A 16,335-nucleotide genomic window follows, 5' to 3' on the forward strand; every position below is an offset into this window, starting at 1 on the left:
ATACATACATACATACATACATACATACATACATACACACACACACACACACATACACATACACACACACACACACACACACACACACTCAGTTGTGCTACAGAGCTCTGATTATTTACTATATTACTTTAAGGTTGAAGACTACTACCAGCCACCCCTACTAGCACTTTAGACCAGTGGAACACAGAGAACATTGAGAGAAGTGACATTTTATAATATTTCATGATTACGTGAATAATGACAACACTTTGGACTCGTGCCTCTTATAATTTTCAAAGGGAAAATGTAGGTTTATCGAAGTATTGTTTGAATTATTCAGTGTTAATGATACACGATACATTTTTTTTATTATATTTGTACATTTTCTTTGTTTTAATTAAGGGAAGCAGTGAGCATCCATCCATTATCTATAACCACTTTGTGTTTTGTCATTTGACATTTTGGATGCTCCTTGGTGGCGGCACAGTGGTGCAGTAGTAGCGAGGGACCACCACCAAACGGCATCCAAAATAACAAAAACAGAAGTTACTTATCTTAACTTAACACTTGAACCTGAGTGATGTGGTTTTTCAGACGAGCTACTTTAAGACATCCACTTTCAGAGTGTGTGAAAGCCGTGTAGCAGGGCTCCAGCCATGTTTACAATAGTACAATGACAATCAAAGGAACTTATTTAACTCGTAATGAAAAGCATATTACAACAATCATTAAGTTGTTTTGTAATATCCAGATGTTTCGACATCCTTTGGGGACAGTATATCTCACAAAGTAATCTAAAACTGCGTCTCATGGTCACATGACACCAGAGCTAGCTCCATTCGCCGAGTGAGTTCAGTGGAAAAGCATCAAAAAGCTTGTAAGTCGACCTTTAAGCTCAAATTCCTTGGTGCAGATCCAATTATTGTTTTTGTTTACTTTACCAGGTGGGTTTTTATGAGTCCAGAAACAAGTATGTCAGTTAACATTATTAATTTATATATAGATAATGTGTTTTAACAAAAGATTTGATTGTTTGTTTGTATGTTTATATTACTCCCACATTTAAAACACTATTTTTGACGGTTTCTTTTCTGTTTTCTTTTGTACAAATGAAATGGGCCACTGCTTAGGTGGACCACTATGAATGCAATTGTTCTGTATGAAAGAGCAACAAATAAAATTCAAATTTTATTTGCCGTTTTTAAAAAGTTATAAAAGTACAATGTAACAGAATGCATACTACAGAGTAATCCATGGACAGCTCTGAACAAGCATGTCATGTACACAATTTAAAAAAAAAAAAGGCAGAAAGTCATTTTCATACCAAACAAACCAGAAATGCATAAAATACAATCAGGTAACAGTTGTCAGATAAAGTGCTACAGTTCTTATAAAACTGTTACTGTATGATGTAGAATGTACTGTGGTAACTCTTCTCAAGGCAGCGCCTGTGAACTTTGTGGTCTTTCATCAACCATCACTATGCTCGAGCTTTGACATAGCATACATACTATGCAAAAGGTGTGGACCAACATTTTAACCCCCAGCCCACACGGCACATTTCTCAAATGTTCCATTTCAGAAGGACATACGCCTGCTACAGTTCACAAAAGACATGCGTTTGTGAAAAACAAGTTCCACTTGGTCTGATCTAGCTGCCCACTATTGTGCTAGAAGATAAGCAATAAGGATACAGTACTGTCTAGGGGGGGTTTCCACATGACCCTTGAGCCTAATTTTGACATGTGTGCCTCGTATATTTGCCAAGTGTTGATCATATTTGTCCCGAGGACTTCCCACATGACGCACACGGGAATCTCACAGATCTACATGCTGCGCATGACTAATCACATCTGACATTTAATCTCAATGAATAGTCCGCTGGGATACCCATGTGTTGCCCAACTCTTGCTCAAGAGGCATGTCCCAGCTTGCTTAAGAAGTGCGGTTCAAATCGTAACATAATGTTGTTCACCCCATTTAAAAATACAATAAAAGACCACGGTGCTGTAGATTTGCAGATTGTGTACTATATAGTTCCCCTTAACATATTATAGTATTACTTATTGACAAAAATGGAAACTCCCTTCACTGGAATTTTTGACACCAACGAAGTAGGAATTTCCATATAGTTCCTGGTACTGTTAGGTAGGGTGGAAGAGGCTATATACCACATTGTCTTCAACATGATAGCTTTGTTTACAGAAGTATACAAAGCTGTTCTCTTCTGTGTTCTATAGACTCATTTAAATACTTTAAATATTGGTAATAAACCAAAACAGACACAAACTAACAAACTATCCCCTGATAAATCCTAAATGTTTCACCACATAAAATCATAATTGACACAGCATTGTTATAGTTTTGCTGCACCAAAACCAGGGTTAGAAATGTACAGTTCAACAGTAAACCATCTGTTTTTGGAGGCAAATGTGGACTAAGCCTTAGGCATGACTAAAACCTGTCCACTGTCAGACTTCTACGCCCACCTGTACTGTACATCCACACTTTACCGCTTAGACATGCAAATAGAGTAGTGAAACTCCTTCACACTCATTCAAAGGCTACAGTATTTTACATAGTCCATTGGCACAAGTTCAATTACTTTGTTATATAATAGTTTTTGGGTTTTTTTTGAATGCCATTTCAGGTGGTTTCTAAAGGCTTTGGTTTTGAATGTAAGGGTATTGTCACAAACTGGCTCAGGGAATGTGACAAAAAGGGCATCACAGGATGCTGTTTTACCATTATCTGGTGCCAAATTCACTTCTTTAATTCAAAACCTTCCACAGCAATTTAGGAATACTCTATCTCTCAAGCTTAACCGAAGGAGGAAAAAACACAGCCTCACTGTGCATACATGTGCTGTAATTCACATGAATAGACTTTGTTTTTTCCCTTTCAGAATTCCCCTTCCACTATTTATTTGTGTCATCGAGAGATCACTGTAATTGTATCCTGGTGTAATTGTAGAGCAAACTGTTGACTCTGATCTGACCTGTCAAGATATTCCCAGTAGCTTTGGTTACTCTGATAAAAGACAAATAGGCTGAGTAAAAGACAGATGGGTAAACGCATTGCTCTGTTTCTGTCAAATCTCCAACACAGCTCCTCCAATCTCAGTATCGAAAATAGGGACGCTATCTTATTCAGGATATCCTGTTTCCTTTCACGGAGTTCAACATAAACACAACAAGCACTTCAGTGTGGCGCTTTAGCCGGTCATGCAATGAGCTGCTCTGAGGAGTCCTTGGAGACGAGCGACTCTGAGCTGCTGCCCTGCTCTTGCTGGGCCTCGTGGAAACTGCACTCAATCGCTATTAACGTCCTGGGTTCATCTAAAAAAAGAGAAGGACGACGGATCAAATACTTTTTCAATGTATTTGAGATTTTTGGCTTGATAAACATCCTGTATAATCACAGTAAGTAATGTAGTATGGGCAGCATAATCTCTTAATTATATATCATGGAGTATGGTAGTAATTACCTGTAGGGGGTCTGATTATCAGTGTCTCTTTGGTTGGCTTTTTTCTTTCTTTGTTTCTTTTCTGGATGATGTTCTTGGCCATAAGGCTGCTGATGGAGATGATGATGATGCCAAAGGCCGTCAGCACTACACTGGTGACCACATATATGACCAATGGCCATGCCTGTTCTGTGGGATCTGACAGAAAACAACAAGAAATTATTACCGACTCTAAATAAATACAATAATCAAAGCACAACGGAATCACATCCTACCAGGTTTCTTTGGATTTATCAGTGTGCTAACTGAAACATTAGCACACTTAATGTCAGTAAGGGCATCTCCCTTGGCCACAATCATTTGTTCTGGATCGGGACACCTTCAAGAAAACAAAGACATCAAATCTGTCAGTCAGCACAACAACAATGAAACATGGCTACAGTAGTGTTTTTTTTTTAGAGCCGGTAATATCTCACCTGGTACTCCAGGGTTTACACATCTGGTGACTTTGGTCATTGAAGGTTCCATCTGGACATGGTCTGCATAAACCTGTGCAGACAGCCATTCAGTTGATTTGCCACTCATCATAACCTGTTAATCTGTCTGTGTGAAAAAGTCATGAGCTTGTTTTTTGTTTTTTTTTTAGTTCTACTTACGTTTGTCTGTGGGTTCCTGACCTTTGTCACACTTTTGAACACAGAAGGTACAGCGGGCATTCCCACAGGTGAGTCCTTCTTTACAACCACACTGTGTGTCAGTTGTGGGGGTGCACTGTTTCACATAGACTTGAGCACCTACACATACAAAGATATTGGAAGAGAGTTGTAAAAAAAAAGCTTGTAGTACACTACTGAAGAAATCATTTTTTTGTTTTGGGATCTGCTAACATACCTACGCACTGTGTACACCTGGTACACCACTTGTTTTTAGGGTTCTCTGCAAATTTCCCGGGCTCACAAGGAGTACAAAGGTCTTTCGGCCGTGGGCCACAATCGCTGACCAGGTGGTGTCCTACAAAGAAGGTTCAAGATGAATTCATTTGACATTTGACACTAAACACACATATAACATGTATACAAATATTTAAATACAAGAGAAACACAAACAGAACAGATATACTAAAAGCTATACTGTAAACTCTGTCACATTAGTCACACCAGTTTCATTGAGATTAATGTAATAGGTTTTAATAGGATAATAGGACTTTACCCCTTAAAGCATTAAAGCTTTTAAAAATAACTTTTGTTTGTGAAAAACAGCTCCAGCAACCTACAGTTACCAAAACTATATTCTTTGGGAGTTGTTATGACATATTAAATATGTATCACAACTCCAAATTTTCTGACTTTTCAGCTGCACCATCCACGCCTTTTATCTTTTTTGTGGTATTAGCTGAAAAACCACTGAAACTATTTTTTGGTTACAAGTTACCACAGAAGAAGTCTGGAATTGGAAAAAAAATTTTTACTTCTACAGGCAAAAGCACATACAACTCAGAGGGCTTATTGATTTGACTATGGCATAACTTGAACATTTGATCTGGGAAAGGATAATTCTGTGTTAAACATATTTGTAAAACAACTGAGTTTATGAGGAAAGTGAGCCGAGAAGGCATCTCCCCTTCCCCTCATGAATATATTAGTTCATTAAGAGCAGTGCTGTTTTATTTTGAAACTTTTAAAACTCTTAAAGCCCACAATAACGGTATCAACACCAGGATATGAATGATACATACAGTATATTCACCTGTAGCTGTCAAAAATGTCAAAAATGCTCTTCTGAATTAACATGTTATAATTCAAAAGCTTAGAGAGCTGTAACGCTCATTATCTCCTTTGTTACTTACCAGGATGACAGGCTTCACAGCAAACATTCTCCCCTTTTGGTGTCCATGACAAGCAGCCTCTGTTGGTCTGCCCAACACTGCACAAACAGCCCTGCAGGAGCAGAGAGAGACCCATCGCCTGTAAGATTGCAGCCATGCTGTTGTCAGCTCTCCAGCCTTTTGGGTAAGGTCGACACAGGCACCTCAGGAAAGACGTGAGGTAATCCGGTCCAAGAAATATCCCAGGTACCTAATTTATTTGTAGGAAAAGGCACTTTTTTTTTTCTCTCTAAATCTGGAGCTTTAATCTCAAATACATGATCCTTCTTAAAGCCACTCAGCTGTAATTGTATGGGGTGGGAAAATTAATGATGTCATGAAGAAGTCTCTCTGTGCTGTAGCTTCAGGGCTTTCCAACTCATAATCACCTCACAGCCAGCTGAGCATGACATTTATACTCAGGGGGGGGCGTGTCTTGTCTTGTGTTTGTAAATGACTCATGAATAAAAAATAGGCCAGTCATAGTTTTGGTAACTTTTTGATGACTTCTTATGGCATGCTTATACGATGACGTTTTTATGACTCTACTATGACTTTTTTTTCATGACATTTCGCAATATACTATACAATGACTGACATTTTTGAACATACTATACTCTGACTTTTTAAACATACTTTGTCTTTTTTCATAATATATTTTGACGTACTACACTGACTTTCTTCATGACATTTTTCAATACACTATATTTTGACTTTTTTAACATTTTTTGACATGCTATAAAATTACTTTTTATTAAATACTATAACTATACTATGACATTTTTTACATACTATACTGTGACTTTTTGATGACATATTTCAACATACTATACTATGACTTTTTTGATATTTTTTTGATATTTTTTACTACACTGTTGTACACTGTCGAAAAAGATCATGATAAAAGTCAGTGTAGTAACAAGTGGAAAAAAGGTCATCGTAAAGCATGTTGAAAAAAGTGACAAAAGTCATAGTATAGCATGTGGAAAAAAGTCATAGAGTAGTATGTCTTTCGACATGCTATACTATGACTTTTTTGACATGCTATACTATGACTTTGTTTTAACTATTTTCGACATGCTATACTATGACTTTTTTTTACATACTACACTATGACTTTATTCGACATACTTTACTATGACTTTTTGTGACATACTATACTATAACGTTTTTCATAAAATGTGTCAACATGCCTTTTTTCATGACATTTTTTCAACATTAGACATTGACTTTTTAAAAACTTTTTTGACATACTATGTTTTTTAAGAGTTTGTTCCTTATTTCTGTTCCCAGCAGGCCTACTGTAAACAAATACTATATGCCTTTTTAAAAATATTATACTATAACCTTTTTTAACATAGTATATAGAACTTTTAGTACTTTTAACTTTCACTACTAAGACGTACCTACTTATACAATACCATGACTTTTCATTGACTATTTATTTACTATTTCAAGACTTTTCATGACTTTATTGTACATACTATACCGTGACTTTTTGACTTTTTTTATACATACTATACCTTTTTATAACTTTTTTTAATATAATTTTTAGCAGTTAATACTTCATTCAATCAATCAAAGATCATTTTGGCAATTGATAGACCACAATGAGCAAATTATGTTGAGGTAACAAATCTAGCCAAACTAAGTGAGATGCATCTCATCATAAATACAACATTCAACCCTTCCAGTTTGTTACTTACTTCTGTTACCCGTAGACCTACTGTACACATATTGTCCTACAAAAGACCTTCATTACACTATACTATGACATTCATGATGAGCTTTTTACGACATACTATGACTTTTTTCAGTGGCCAAATGTCACTAAGTAACTGGTTTGATATGTTTTCAGTACCACTGTTTTTGTACAATAATAGTTTTACTTATTGTACCGGTACTAAAAGTGAAACGAACTGTACTTTTATTGACTTTGATGTGTCAAATGCATTGTTCAATTGTATTTTATTCGTTTGAACTGCATAGTCTGCTAAACAAAGCTTTGCTGCTTTTGTTCATTGTCTCAGCGTATCATGACATCAGTCACAAAAAGGATTGATGCTGATGAGTCATGTCACGAGTGTCTGAAAAGTTTAAAAAACTCCCCCTCTTTGCAATAATCACCTATTATTATTATTATTATTATGTCTTTTAATTCCCTATAATAGAAACCACAGCAAAGTGAACCAAAGAAAACCGAAACAAAAAGTGCAGCATGAGTAGTGTGCCAGCCTGTTCTCATGCCCTCCAGTGTCTGCCACCAAAGTCACAAGGCACCCTTTAGCACCGCTTCATTATTAGACTTTAACAGAAAATGCGTGTGACGACACAGTATAACAGAGGAAGTGGAGGTGAATGAGTCAAATAAAACGCAGGACTTTCAGCCAGGATGCCTGTATTAGAGAGCGGCATTGAGTTGTTTGGAAGTTATGTAAGTGATGTTTGTGACATGCTTTATGTACTTAGTACTCTGTACGATGTTGTTTACGTTTTACTTAGTTTTCATAGTTAGTTCAAGCCTAACCAGACAGAGCGGCATTGTGTGACGAGTCAGGAGACTCAGTATGTGACGAGTTGGAAGCGGGAGGAGCTGCATCATTTCATTGTGCTAAAGTGAAAGTGGGGTTTTCAAGAGGTTATTCATTTAATGAGTAGCTGTAGTTTTATGATTAATGGTGTGTCCATTCCAACACTAGTTCATAGTGTTTATTTCAAAAAGGGAACGGGCATTTCCTGACAGTAAATGCTTTGACCTTTGGGAATACAGGAAATTTGGTGACTAATGATGAGATGGTAGATGACATCCATCTCCTCAAGGTTATTTAATGATGGTGTATCTTATTCTTACTTTTTCAATTCACATACAAATAACAATGTGAAACCACAAGAGCCACCTGCTGCGTCATGTTTTTCGTGCATCACGGTCATACGATACTTGAATGACATTTAGCAGATTTCGGCTTTGACATTCTAACGCGTCATTCTCAGCCTACCATGGCTCGCCTACTGTACAGGCATACCCACGTTACCTGAGACTGTGATGTCAAAAGTCAGCAGCTCATCCACCTACGTATCCTTGGCCAAGAAACGCCTCCCACACTTACCCTTAAACCTCCCCCTACATTCAGCTTTGAAGCACAGTAAACCCCAGAAGCTCAATTAACATACTGACTTGGGAAATAGTTTTGTTCGTTAAGTAGAGTAGTAATGATATTCATTCATTCTGCTGGTAAATGAGTGTGTGTGGGTGTGTGTGTGTGTATTTGCATGTAGGCTGACATCAGCCTAAGTCATAGTCAAACTGCAACTATGTCAGTGAGAGAAATCTGTGTCAAAACTACATTTTCATTTGACATAATGCTCCATATTGTGAACATAATGCAGGCGAACACAGACCACCGTGTTCTTCTGAGGGCTGCTTCTTTAGCAGGGTACTGTTTAATCTACGTCTGCATGCGAGGGTGTTATTATAAGGCTCTGACATCACTTCCTTCCTGCTTCTTATAACACTTCCTCTCATGTGGGGGAGTGTAGTGTTACTTGTCTTCAAAAAGCTGTGGTTGGCTGGTCAAGCAGACAGTGGGGTCTATATGGGGTTAGCATACGTTTGAAGCTTTTTGAGAGTAACTTCAGCCCACTGGGAAAGTACAGGCAGCAGTGCTGGTGCTGAGAAGTTCCACTCAGGGGTGTTAACTGTTAACTCAAATGATGTGGGGGTAACACATTTGGAGTTGTGACGATATCACGCCTCTTACAGTTCATCTGTAGTTTTTTTGTAAATGTCTACTTGATGTCAAGTCTTGAGAAGACTACGTGATTGTGTCAACTTAATATTAAAAATTTTGTGTACGTAATTCAAATTCGCAATTATTGCCAAAATACATTTTCTGTATCAAACTAGAATTTAAGTGTCGTTAGTAGAAGTAAATTACACATTGAATGTCTCCCTCTAGTGGTCCTTTGAAAAAAAGAGAAAAGTATATTTTAGGATGAGAATTTTCACTTTCTAAAACCTCATGGGGGATTATCATTGGAAAATGTAGACATCATTTTGAACATATATATTTTTTATTTATATATATAATAAATTTCTATGTACAATTTATTCTTTTTTTGTAAAGAAACAAAATTAAAGAGAAAGCTTTGATTGCAAACAGTGTTTCATACTAAAGGGAGGGAGAGACAGAATGGAAAAGTGCTCATAAAACTACTATCTGTGTGTTAAGTCCTTCTTGTAACTAGATTTTCGGTAGATACTAACAGGGGTTTTCCATTATTTTTGCAAGGAGGTCAGAATCTGAAGGCCAGGATTCCCCTTGAAGTCACTTTGAAGTTGTAAAATGAGAAGTGTCAGATGGTAATCATCACAGACAGCGCCTACATTAAGAAGACATATCCACAACAGTGAGAGGCTTTGGCTTTTATCGCACAACTTTTTAACGAAGCAGACAACCGCGATGCTTTGAGCAAACTGGTTTACCTCCTGTCAACACTTTGAGTTTGCTTTCACAGCTGTGGTGGGTGTCCACTGTTTGCAATCCTGTTTGTAAGTTGACTTGCTTACTTAAATGTGTTTAAACCAAAGTGGTATGAATGTCAGGGTTCAATCACTGACGGGAATAATGATACATTCCACAAAGCACAGCTAGGACAGCGGAAATCGACCACTGAATCACAAAGGGTGATGTCTGATTGTCTGTCAGCCAGCCTTAGTAGACAAAGTATGACACCATCAACGCAACATGATCACATAAATAACATCACAAAAATCATCCAGTGTACGGATTCTTCCTTTAGAACATTGGCAAGAGGTAACAACTTCCCCCAATAACGGTAATACTTTAAACAAAATGTATTAATACATTTCTTTTCCTTAAAGCAGTTGAGACAGTCATGCAAGATGCAGCCTAGTTAAACCAACGGCTGGCTACAGAGCCTCAATTATAAAGTTGAAGAAATCCACGGATTGTGAACTGATCGAGGTTAGCGTTTTAGTAGTTGGCAGGTAGGAGCTTAAATAAGCCGGTGGTAACGCCACAGTATAAAGGAACTGGGGCCGGAGGTTTGGTGCAACGTGCTAAATTTGAGTCAGGAAAGAAATTACAAGTTCTCGGCCCAAAGAAATGTTCCTAAGTGCGGGCTGTCGGTGTCGGCCTGGGTCTGGGGGATTGAGATCCAGGCCCAGCAGCTTAAAGGTCTTGCAGGAGAGAAAATATCCCAGGTAGAGTACACACTCCGGAGAATGTCTGTGTGGCAGATTTAAAGAATCACCACATTGAATACTACTCACGTTTCACAAACTGTACACGTCACGTCAATACAAAAGAGGGTTTTCAGCCACAGAGGATCTGTGCTTGTGTGAGAGGCCTCCCTCCTGTTGTGCTCTTGCTGCCTGTATTCCTTTGCTGGGACATCAGAGGGATAGACAGCTAGCAGGGGGGGGCTTACGCACAGGGCCAGTAAGTGTCTACATTATGAAGTTAGAGACGAGATGGTCAGAGGCAAAAAAGATTGAGAGGCAGGAAAGAAAGGGCTGAGTGGGTTTCGAGGATAATTGTTTTGTGCTTGATGAGTTTTGAAGGCACTGTCCTGTCACATGATGTCAACAAAGAACTCACAGGGATTGCCCATAGCATGCTGGAAGGACTGGCGACTGGCGGTAAGCTCAGGAGGAACGGATGCTAACTCTCTCCCAGGAGGGGCTCCAGGGGGCGTGCTGCTGCTGACTGAGGTCTTGGGGGCCAGACGGCCCAGACAATAAGGGGGAGGCAAGCCTGGGGGTCCGTAGGAGGAGGCATGGCTTCGCTCGCTGTGGGCACATGAGCCCGGCCCCGGCTGGGTGAAGGGGGCGTGGCTGTAGGTGAAGGAGGGGTGGCTGTTCTGTGAGTGAGAGTGACTCCTGTGTGACTGACTGTGACTGAGACTTGATCGGGCGTGACTGTGACTGGAGACGGCGTGGCTGTGACTGGAGACGGCGTGGCTGTGATGGCTCATTTGGCTAGCGGACCTTTCACCGCGCCTCCCTCCATGAATGCGGGGCTCTGATTCGCTGCATGTTGACCGTTGACCCTTCTCCTGTGGAGAGGAGCGTCTACCTTTGCCTGCGCTGGGGTTGGATCCACTGCTTCGGCTTCCTGTTGAGGAAAAAAAAAATGCAGACGTTTTAGCTTGGGCTTCTACAGTACAAGTACACTTAACAATAATCATTTACAGTAATAGTAACAGTCAGCAGCTCCAACCCGTCAGCTACAGCGGATGTAGCTACTGATAAACACCAGGGCAGAACGTCACACATTAAAGAAAATACAGTATATTATAAAGCTTAATTTAGCCTTCATGAGCTGCAACGGACATTATACATCACATGACATGTCATTGAGAGAAACATCTCCTCTTGAGCGCTACACAGTAAAATGCATTACTGCTATCAAATGCTTTACTGCACTTTTTTTTTTAAGGTGTGACAAGATATTTTCTTATGCAATCTAGCAAGAGTCACCAGTCGAGGGCAAACACCATTATCTCAAAGGTTTCTTTCCCACATTCCACCGGCAGCAACTAATGCCATGGGCTTCATCTAATATTCATACACACACCGGGACATTCACAGATTATAAATGAAAACATGATACACCTGAATCAGAAAGACACCCCGTCAATTAAGTGACATCACTTTGTCAATATAGTGTTTTAAAAGTAGGTTAGTGTCAGGTCTCAATGCTGTTAATGCACACTACCGGCGTCATACTGAAAGAGGTGTACCACGTTGTTGCAAAATCAAACATTCCACGCCTACCCTTCCGCAATGAGCCCGACAGTACTGGGTAAAGTGGTGCATGATCACCCCCTATCTGTGAGAATGATAGCACAGGCCTCAGAGTGATCATCCTGCATCATGCACCTCCCAGCACAGTATGAATGCATGCCCAGAGGTGCAGAGAGGGAGAATGGACTGTCAGGAGAGTCACACACAGGATACACATGAACGAAGGAGGACGCAAAAAAAAAAAACCCGACAACCTCAAAACCACAGTATGATAGGTGGAGAATGTTGAGCATAAGAGGAAGAGAGGAGGAATATAATAATATGAAAAGGATGAACGATGGGATAGAGAGAGCAAAATGAAAGAGAGCAGCAGAGGAGGAGAGGGGGTTAGCAGGCTTACCGGTTCCCCCAGTGTCCTGGGACTACCTCCTCCTTCAGTCTACCGTTGCCCAGCAGAAACAGAGGGAACAATAGAATTACACACACCTCCCAGCCCTTCCCGCACTACCTAATGTACCCTATTACTGTGCATCTGTCCATTACGGTCAAACCTATTATTACACCCATAGCTGTTTTTGCTCTTTTCCTTGTCATCCAACTAAAAAAAATCTCTTCAAGTTATGGAAAAATTGCTCCTCAAAAATGCAGAAAACAAACACATGCACTTATTTTACAAACCAGTAGGCAAACACATCATTACCATCATAACACTTGTTCGGAAGTGCCAAAAGAAACAAAACTACATATAAAATACATCGCATGTATTTTATATGTTCTTATCTTTGTCATCTCTTTCCTTCCACGTTTTGAAGGTTGCAGATAAACCAACTAAACTCAGTGACAGCCGGCGGAGAGCAAGACATGACGATGTCTGGATGAATCACTCAAAACAATGAAAATCAAGACTGAAAGATGGTAACATGTAGCTTACTTTTATCAGTCTGGACTGCCTGGTTTGAAATGTATTACAACCACACTATCGGAGCCATCCACTTCTGTACACCCCCTGGTTCTCCACTGTCCCTCAATGCAGACATCAAAAACCATGCAGAAGCGACACAAAGCAATATCACGCTCTGATTCAAAATGAAGCAAAAGCACAATCCAGGGCTGATGAGGGATGGCCTCGGTGTTGATCATTTCAAGCTGGTGATTTGTAATCATGGTTGATCAGATTTCTTTGCGTGTACACACCCAGTACTGCAGAGCTGTCCGCTGCATGACTCAAGATGCTCATGATTGACCTTGACAATACAGGACGCGTTGTAGAATACACATATTTGATTAATAAAGATGCAATCCAATGTCAGCTTTCTGCCCGAGAGAGGCAGAGCGGCTAACATTAGCATGAGTCAGACACTTGTTACTACTGACATCATATGTCAGGAATACTTGGATTAGGGAAAATGTCATGTTGCATGTTGAGTCAAATTATCACATTAATTAAAGAAAGCTTGATGGAAAAAAAAAATCAGAGGACCGTTTCATTGCTCACCCTCGCTGTGCTGGCTGCCTGCGCTCCCACTGTGGAAACTGTGGCATGGGTCTGAGTATCCTGGGGGGAAGCTGGGGGGTGCGGAGGGAAAGGGAGGGTAGGGGAATGGCTGCCCGCCCAGGGGCCAGGGATTGCTGGTGGGAGGGAGCGGTGCCAGAGTGTCCTGCTCCGAGCCTCCGCCGCTGGATCCCTCATTTAAATTGAGTGACGCCATGTCTTATTGGAAATAAAACAGAACCAGAAAGGGACAGGTTTAGTTCAATCATTCTGTTAATAAAAAAAACATACACATGTAGTTGCATTATTGACACACTGAGAGAAGTGGCTGTACTTTGGCAGAGGTCTCCGAAGGTATAGTAGCACTGCTCGGAGAAGGTGATCTTGTTGACGGTGTGTCTCAGGTAGCCATGTTTCAGCAGACTGCTCGCGTACTTCCTCGCATCCCGCCGGTCCTTGAATCCTTCTACTCTGGAGTAAAGCCAGTCCACCACGTCAGCACCTGACACAGCAAACAAACACACACAGAGATGTTGGCTACTGCTCTAATGTATTGAACAGATGCTAAAAGACACTCAATATGCAAGCAGCACAATATTGCAAGAGCTTTAAATAAAGTTGGTGCCATTAATGCTAAAATGTTGCATGATACTTTTCAGGCCTTAGACATTGATTTGATTTTGTTTTTAGAAAAACTTGCTAAAATGAGGTGCGATGCTGATACTATTTCTTGTATTTAGGAACAGTAAACTGCCTCTACAGAAATGAATTGATGGATTTGAGGAAAACTAGTATGTTTTAAATTTCACATTTGTAATGCAACTTTGAGCTCTTAAGGAAAAGGCAAACAAACATAATAATTGCTGTGTTTATTTTAAAGAGTTACTTGACTACAATTCCTCACAGAGAGCACCAATGTTCAGAGCAGTATGCAAACAATGCAGGTCTGTGTATTCTATTATTTACAGTAAATTACTTGTAAAAAAAACTCCAAAGCTTAGTCTACATGAAACAAAGGTGTGCTTGTAGTTTTGTGGGTGGCCACACAGCTCAGCGTTTCTCACCGATGACGGCATTGGCGATGGTGATCTTCAACCACATCCTGTCTCGGATCTCTAGGCCAGAGTCGGGCAACTGCATCACCTTCACGATGGTTGCCATGTCTGTTTTACTTGCAGACAGAGGCAAGTCATCAAACTCTGGTATGGGAGAGGAGTAAGAGAGAAATATTGACAAACAGAACTTTTCAATTGTTTAAATGTTGTAAGGTTATCATAATTACCACAGAATGGATGCTTCATAGAGTGTGTTGGAGGAGGTGGTTGGTTGTTTTTACCATAGTGGGGGTAAGGTCCCGTCAGGGCGGTGGTGTGTGAGATCCAGGCTGCTGGGTCAATGGGTCTCACTGGCTCAGCTGAACAAATGAAATAAATAAGGCAACTTTGATAAAAGATACAGTTTAACCTTTGTCAAAACTCCTCAGAGACATCAGTGTATATTGCTCCAGATGTAATAAAAATATTTGTTATGATATCAATTTTGCTAGGGAAGTTAGAAATGAATATAGCACTCGTGTCTGTCTTACCACGAGGGATGGTGAAGTAACTTCGTGGAGACGGGTCCCAACATTTGGCAACAGTAAGACTAATAGGACTGGAGAAAAAGAGAATAGAAAATCCAGTTAAACAGATGTCTTTTAAAGAACAAAGACACAGGAGCAAAGATTGATTGCACCAAATAACACAGCAGACAGGACTGAACGGATTAATGTCTATATTTAGCTGTTCGACTGTTTCAATCATCAGCTCAGAGATCAAGTCAGTGTTTTTTTTTTTTTTTGGTGTAAAGCACTTAACTCAAGTCACTAAAAGTCCCTAACTGACACCATATAATGATCTGCATATTTATGCTGAGTATTAGTGTGTACTGTATTGTTTTGGCAACAATGGATAATCTGTAGGAATATGTTTGTATTTTACACTCATGATTTTTCTCAATAAGGATTCCTTTAATTCTTTAAATCCTTTGAATACCCAAACAGCACCCTATGAGATTAACATGTTAGCCTGAAGTGTAAGATTACCCTTGACATACAGTAAGTTCTGCAGCAGTGAGTTCAATCATCACGACGCTCAGTAGTTGGTCTGAGCAAGTCGTATGTTCTTACCCGGTTTTGGAAACAATCTCTCTGAGGATCCTCACTGCGTCGTCATTGCTCATGTTCTCAAAGTTTACGTCATTCACCTGGTTGGCAAGACAACAACATATACAACTTAATACATACATATTCAAAGTGTTTTCATCAGTTAAATATCATTTTGAAGCTCTGTAGAGGGCTCAAAAGTATTTATGCACTTGTACTGTGCACATTAATCTCTGCAATGCCTGTTGGGCCTTCAGACGCATGCAAATCCTAAACTGCTTTCTATGGGATACACAATATGGCATAATAAAACCTATTCCGTTAATGTTGGGGCAACAAGAAATTGTAGTCAGAACATCATATGCATTTTATAGAGGGTGTAGCTGTGGAGCTCTGCCGCAGAGATCAAAAGAAAGGCATTAACAGGAAGGAAAAGGAGAGGCAGAATTACTACTTCTACAAAAGAGCCTCGCAACGGAAGTGAATGCAACATTGTGGTTCTTAATGGGCCACAAAACCTCAGACAGAAATACTGTGCAGTCATATCTTCATGTGTCATGTCATGTCATGTCATGTCTCTCTCTCTCTCTCTCTCTCTCTCTCTCTCTCTCTCTCTCTCTCT

The 16,335-nt window shown here is 39.8% G+C and overlaps 2 protein-coding genes across 8 annotated transcripts in view; both read right to left on the reverse strand.

The window, feature by feature from the left end:
- Window positions 1–2,901: 2,901 nt before the first annotated feature.
- On the reverse strand, window positions 2,902–6,036 carry tnfrsf9a (tumor necrosis factor receptor superfamily, member 9a). Its single transcript, XM_031845043.1, has 7 exons — window positions 5,292–6,036; window positions 4,337–4,456; window positions 4,102–4,239; window positions 3,922–3,994; window positions 3,721–3,824; window positions 3,467–3,643; window positions 2,902–3,317 (listed from the first exon to the last, which is right to left on the reverse strand). Exons 1-7 carry the CDS (start codon window positions 5,425–5,427, stop codon window positions 3,202–3,204), a joined length of 864 nt encoding a protein of 287 aa, XP_031700903.1. The 5' UTR covers window positions 5,428–6,036; the 3' UTR covers window positions 2,902–3,201.
- A 562-nt stretch (window positions 6,037–6,598) lies between these two features.
- The window catches only part of LOC116382126 (segment polarity protein dishevelled homolog DVL-1), a 24,862-nt gene continuing 15,125 nt past the window's right edge, over window positions 6,599–16,335 (reverse strand). Inside the window, exons 9-17 of one of the 7 annotated variants that reach the window (XR_004212709.1) lie at window positions 15,738–15,814; window positions 15,156–15,223; window positions 14,853–14,984; window positions 14,635–14,769; window positions 13,905–14,072; window positions 13,574–13,789; window positions 13,273–13,322; window positions 12,479–12,517; window positions 11,363–11,446 (exon numbers count right to left, since the gene is read on the reverse strand). Coding sequence is in view for 6 of the 7 variants with exons in the window: in XM_031844873.1 (XP_031700733.1) it covers window positions 10,905–11,446; window positions 13,574–13,789; window positions 13,905–14,072; window positions 14,635–14,769; window positions 14,853–14,984; window positions 15,156–15,223; window positions 15,738–15,814 (1,338 nt within the window). In the remaining variant the exon portion in view is untranslated. Of the gene's footprint in view, window positions 11,447–12,081; window positions 12,518–12,954; window positions 13,323–13,573; window positions 13,790–13,904; window positions 14,073–14,634; window positions 14,770–14,852; window positions 14,985–15,155; window positions 15,224–15,737; window positions 15,815–16,335 lie in introns of those variants that run through there. The other 6 variants (XM_031844877.1, XM_031844876.1, XM_031844874.1 and 3 more) reach the window with 6 other exon arrangements.

Source organism: Anarrhichthys ocellatus, unplaced genomic scaffold, assembly GCF_004355925.1.
Source record: "Anarrhichthys ocellatus isolate YVR2014 unplaced genomic scaffold, GSC_Weel_1.0 scaffold5, whole genome shotgun sequence".
NCBI lineage: Eukaryota > Metazoa > Chordata > Actinopteri > Perciformes > Anarhichadidae > Anarrhichthys > Anarrhichthys ocellatus.